This window comes from Neofelis nebulosa, chromosome 17 (genome assembly GCF_028018385.1).
Source record: "Neofelis nebulosa isolate mNeoNeb1 chromosome 17, mNeoNeb1.pri, whole genome shotgun sequence".
In the NCBI taxonomy this organism is placed as follows: domain Eukaryota; kingdom Metazoa; phylum Chordata; class Mammalia; order Carnivora; family Felidae; genus Neofelis; species Neofelis nebulosa.
In genome coordinates this window covers 50,604,130-50,607,972 of record NC_080798.1, presented here as the reverse complement: position 1 = coordinate 50,607,972, position 3,843 = coordinate 50,604,130, and the positions used below count along the sequence as shown (strand labels likewise).

Sequence of the window (3,843 nt, the reverse complement as noted above, 5' to 3'; positions counted from 1 at the left end):
ATTAAATGAGGCCCACCTACATTATGTAGAGTAATCTGCTTTACTCAAAGTCTACTGATATAAATGTTAATCACATCTTTAAAAAGATGTGAAAACAAAAAAACACCTTCACAGCAACATCTATACTGGTGTTTGACCAAACAATTGGGCACTGTACACTAGCAAAGTTCACACAATTTACAATCACAGCTTCAAAAATTCAGAAAAAAACCTATAGCCTACTCTTCCTACCTTTTTTTCCCCCTTTTCAAGTTTTTATTTAAATTCCAGTTAGTTAACATACAACACAATATTGGTTTCAGGAACAGAATTCAGTGATTCACCACTTACATACAACAACCAGTGCTCATCATAACAAGTGTCCTCCTTTTTTTTTTTTTTTTTTTTTTTTTTACAAAAAATACCAACTTGGTTTATTGGATAAAAACAGTGGTAAAATGGACATAAAGCCAAAAGTTAGAAAGAGACATTTTTACATCCTCCCTGGACTCAAAACCGTATTTCCCATCATCTGGGGTTAAGATGTTAGAGAGCCAGAAACCCCTAAAATCCCTCACTCTTCACCTGCACTGAAAACGAGGCTTGCTGTAGGGGAAACCAAGAAAGGAGAAAGTCAGAGGCAACTTTACTCCCGTCTAACATCTTTGTCCCTGTAAGTCTCTGGGTTGGAGGGAAGCAGGAAAGGAATAAGGGGGCCAAAGTAGCTGGGAACAGCATCTAGGGCCCATTGCCCAAGATGTCCTAGGGGAAGTTATCCTTGTCCCCATCCAATCCCTAATAAGTACCATTGTCAGGCCTTGGGAAATACAGTAAAGGGGATAGTTGGTTCAAAAACCAGGTGTGGTCTCCAAACCCTCCTCCAGCACTGGTAAAGCCCTGAAAGTGACCATCCAGGGCTGTGGGCGCCACATCTTTTCCCTCCTGCCCAAACAAGAGGTAAAAAGGAATTCCTTGGGATAGAGCAAGCCCAGCTGCTCTTAAATCTCCACGTCGCTTTCCTTGTCATTGTCATGGTCTCCATCATAGAACTCATTGGGTGCCTCTGGCCTGCTATAGTTCTCTTCAGGACCCCTCTCCTCTGCATCAGCCTCATCAGTCCTGTCATAGGTCAGGAGGTCTGCAGGCACATCATGAATCTGGACGCTAGGTGCATGGTTCAGCATCTTCAAGTTTTCAAAGATTGTCTGGCAGATCTGGTCCAGGTACTGGCTTGAGTTCTGATTCTCGATGCGGGTGCTGACATCTGGATGGAGTGTGAAGTCCGGGGCAAAGTACTCGAAGTATTCACTATAGGGAAGCTCCTCACTAATGGCCTCTTCTACCAGCAGCGATGTTTCATATGTCCCATGTCCTCGAATGCTGAGGTTGAAGCAGCCTAGACGATCACAGCCCAGAGAGTCAGCTCCACACTGGAGCACAATGCACGTGGGTTGGTAGAAGTCCACTACCTGGTTGATAACTGGCTGGAAAAGGTGCTTGTAACTCTGGTCATCAATGCCATCCCGCAAGGGCACATTTAGACAGTAGTAGCGGCCACTCTCTGCTCCAACTTCATACATGTCACCTGTGCCAGGAAAGACGTAGTTTCCATGTTTGTGGAAGGAGACTGTCATGACCCGGTCAGTGAGGTAGAAGGCTTCCTGAACTCCATCACCGTGGTGGATGTCAGTATCAATGTAGAGCACCCGAGGGTGGTACTTGAGCAGCTCCAGGATGCCAATCACAATGTCACTGACATAGCAGAAGCCAGAGGCCTCAAATTTCTTGGCATGGTGCAGACCACCAGCCCAGTTAATGGCAATATCACAGATCTTGTTGTTCAGCTGGGTTGCTCCTTGCAGAGATGCGCCTGTGTAACGGGAACAGAACTCAAAGAGCCCGGGAAACACTGGGCAGTCATCGCCCACGTTGAAGGCATTAAGGCTCTTGGTGAAGCCTTGCATATTGGTGGGGCTGACTCTCTGCAAGAAGTCGATGTAGTCCTCAGAGTGAAAGCGGCACATGTCATGCTGGGAGGCCTGGTACGGCTTGAAGACGATCATCTTCTTATAGAGACCGTAGTGCAGGACCAGACTATGGGTCAATGCCAAGCGATGGGGCTTCATAGGGTGCCCTGCCCCGTAGTGGAAGTTGCCCATGTCAGGGTCGTAGAAATAGGCCACGGTCTTGGCCATGGTGCCGGCAGGACCAGGCCCCATGCCTCCGCCGCCCGCCCGGCTGCCTGCCCCACCCCACAAGTGTCCTCCTTAATGACCATCACTCATCTAGCCCATCCCACACCCACCTCCCTCCATCAACTCTCAGTTTGTTCTCTATCTTTAAGAGCCTCTTAGGGTTTGTTTTCCTCTCTTTCCTCCCCCTCCTTCCCATATGTTCATCTGTTTTGTATCTTAAAATCCACATGAGTGAAATCATTTGGTATTTGTCTTTCTCTGACTAAATTATTTAGCTTAGCGTAACACACTCTAGTTCCAACGATGTTGTCGCAAATGTAAAAATTTCATTCCTTTTGATGCGTGAGTAATATTCTGGGGGTGTGTGTGTGTGTGTGTGTGTGTGTGTGTGTACACACCACTTCTTTAGTCATTCATCAATTGATAGATATTTGGGCTCTTCCCATAGTTTGGCTATTATTGATAATGCTGTTATAAACACTGGGGTGCAGGGGCGCCTGGGTGGCGCAGTCGGTTAAGCGTCCGACTTCAGCCAGGTCACGATCTCGCGGTCCGTGAGTTCGAGCCCCGCGTCAGGCTCTGGGCCGATGGCTCGGAGCCTGGAGCCTGTTTCCGATTCTGTGTCTCCCTCTCTCTCTGCCCCTCCCCCGTTCATGCTCTGTCTCTCTCTGTCCCAAAAATAAATTAAAAAACGTTGGAAAAAAAAAAAAAAACACTGGGGTGCAGGTACCCCTTCAAATCAGTATTCTTTAGGTAAATGCCTAGTAATGCAATTGCTGCATCATAGGGTAGTTCTATTTTTAACTTTCCCCCCCTCTGAGATTTATTTTTTTATTTGTTTTTTAAATAGAATTTATTGTCAAGTTAGCTAACATACAGTGTATATACAGTTACTCTTGGTTTCAGGGGCAGATTCCCATGATTTGTTGCTTACATACAACAATCAGTGCTCATGCCAACAAGTGCCGTCCTCAATGCCCATCACTCATTTCCCCCTCTCCTCCACCTCCCTCCAATCAACATTCAGTTTGTCTCTGTCTACCTTTCTGCTCTCACCTTCTCCATTCTTTGAATCACCCAGCCTTCTGGCTCTGGGTATGTGTGATATGTTCCTTCCTATCTACAAAAAATGCGGTGCTTTTTCCTTTTTTCTGTTCTTTGTACCTGTAATTCTCTTCCCCCAGAACTCCATGTCTCCAGCCTTCACTTAATCTAGGTCTCTGCTCTAATGCCACCTTCTCAGGAGGCCTTTCTTGGTCACCATCTGTCAAACAGACCACGACCCCTTATTACTCTCTCAGCCCTCTCTATCTGCCTTCATAATACTTATCAGTGTCTGGAAACATATTGTATGCTTGTTCATTGTCCCCCTTTGCCCCACCAGACTGCTTTATTCCAACATTTAAACCTCTAGTTTTACTCACTGGATAGCTGAATAGTTTCTGCACCAAGGTGAATTGTTGGTGCCCACTTAATGAAACTGAATAAATGAAGGACAGTATAAAAGTACATTTTTTAATCCTTTGGCAAAAGGAACTGGGGACATATTAAGAAACATTAACACTACTTTTCAAATATTTATGATATAAATGAAACTATACATGGTATTTCTTTTCAGCTGTAATTTATATTCCAAGCAACATTCTTTTTTGTTCTGGTAGTTGGTTTT

At 45.2% G+C, this 3,843-nt stretch overlaps 1 protein-coding gene across 1 annotated transcript; it reads right to left on the bottom strand.

The window, feature by feature from the left end:
• Positions 1-399: 399 nt before the first annotated feature.
• LOC131499349 (histone deacetylase 3-like) lies at positions 400-2,227 on the bottom strand. The gene has a single exon (XM_058707298.1). It carries the CDS (start codon positions 2,196-2,198, stop codon positions 978-980), a length of 1,221 nt encoding a protein of 406 aa, XP_058563281.1. The 5' UTR covers positions 2,199-2,227; the 3' UTR covers positions 400-977.
• Between the last annotated feature and the right edge of the window lie 1,616 nt (positions 2,228-3,843).

Excerpts from the sequence above, each read along its gene's own strand:
- LOC131499349 (XM_058707298.1), bottom strand. The coding sequence starts at position 2,198 with ATGGGGCCTGGTCCTGCCGGCACCATGGCCAAGACCGTGGCCTATTTC.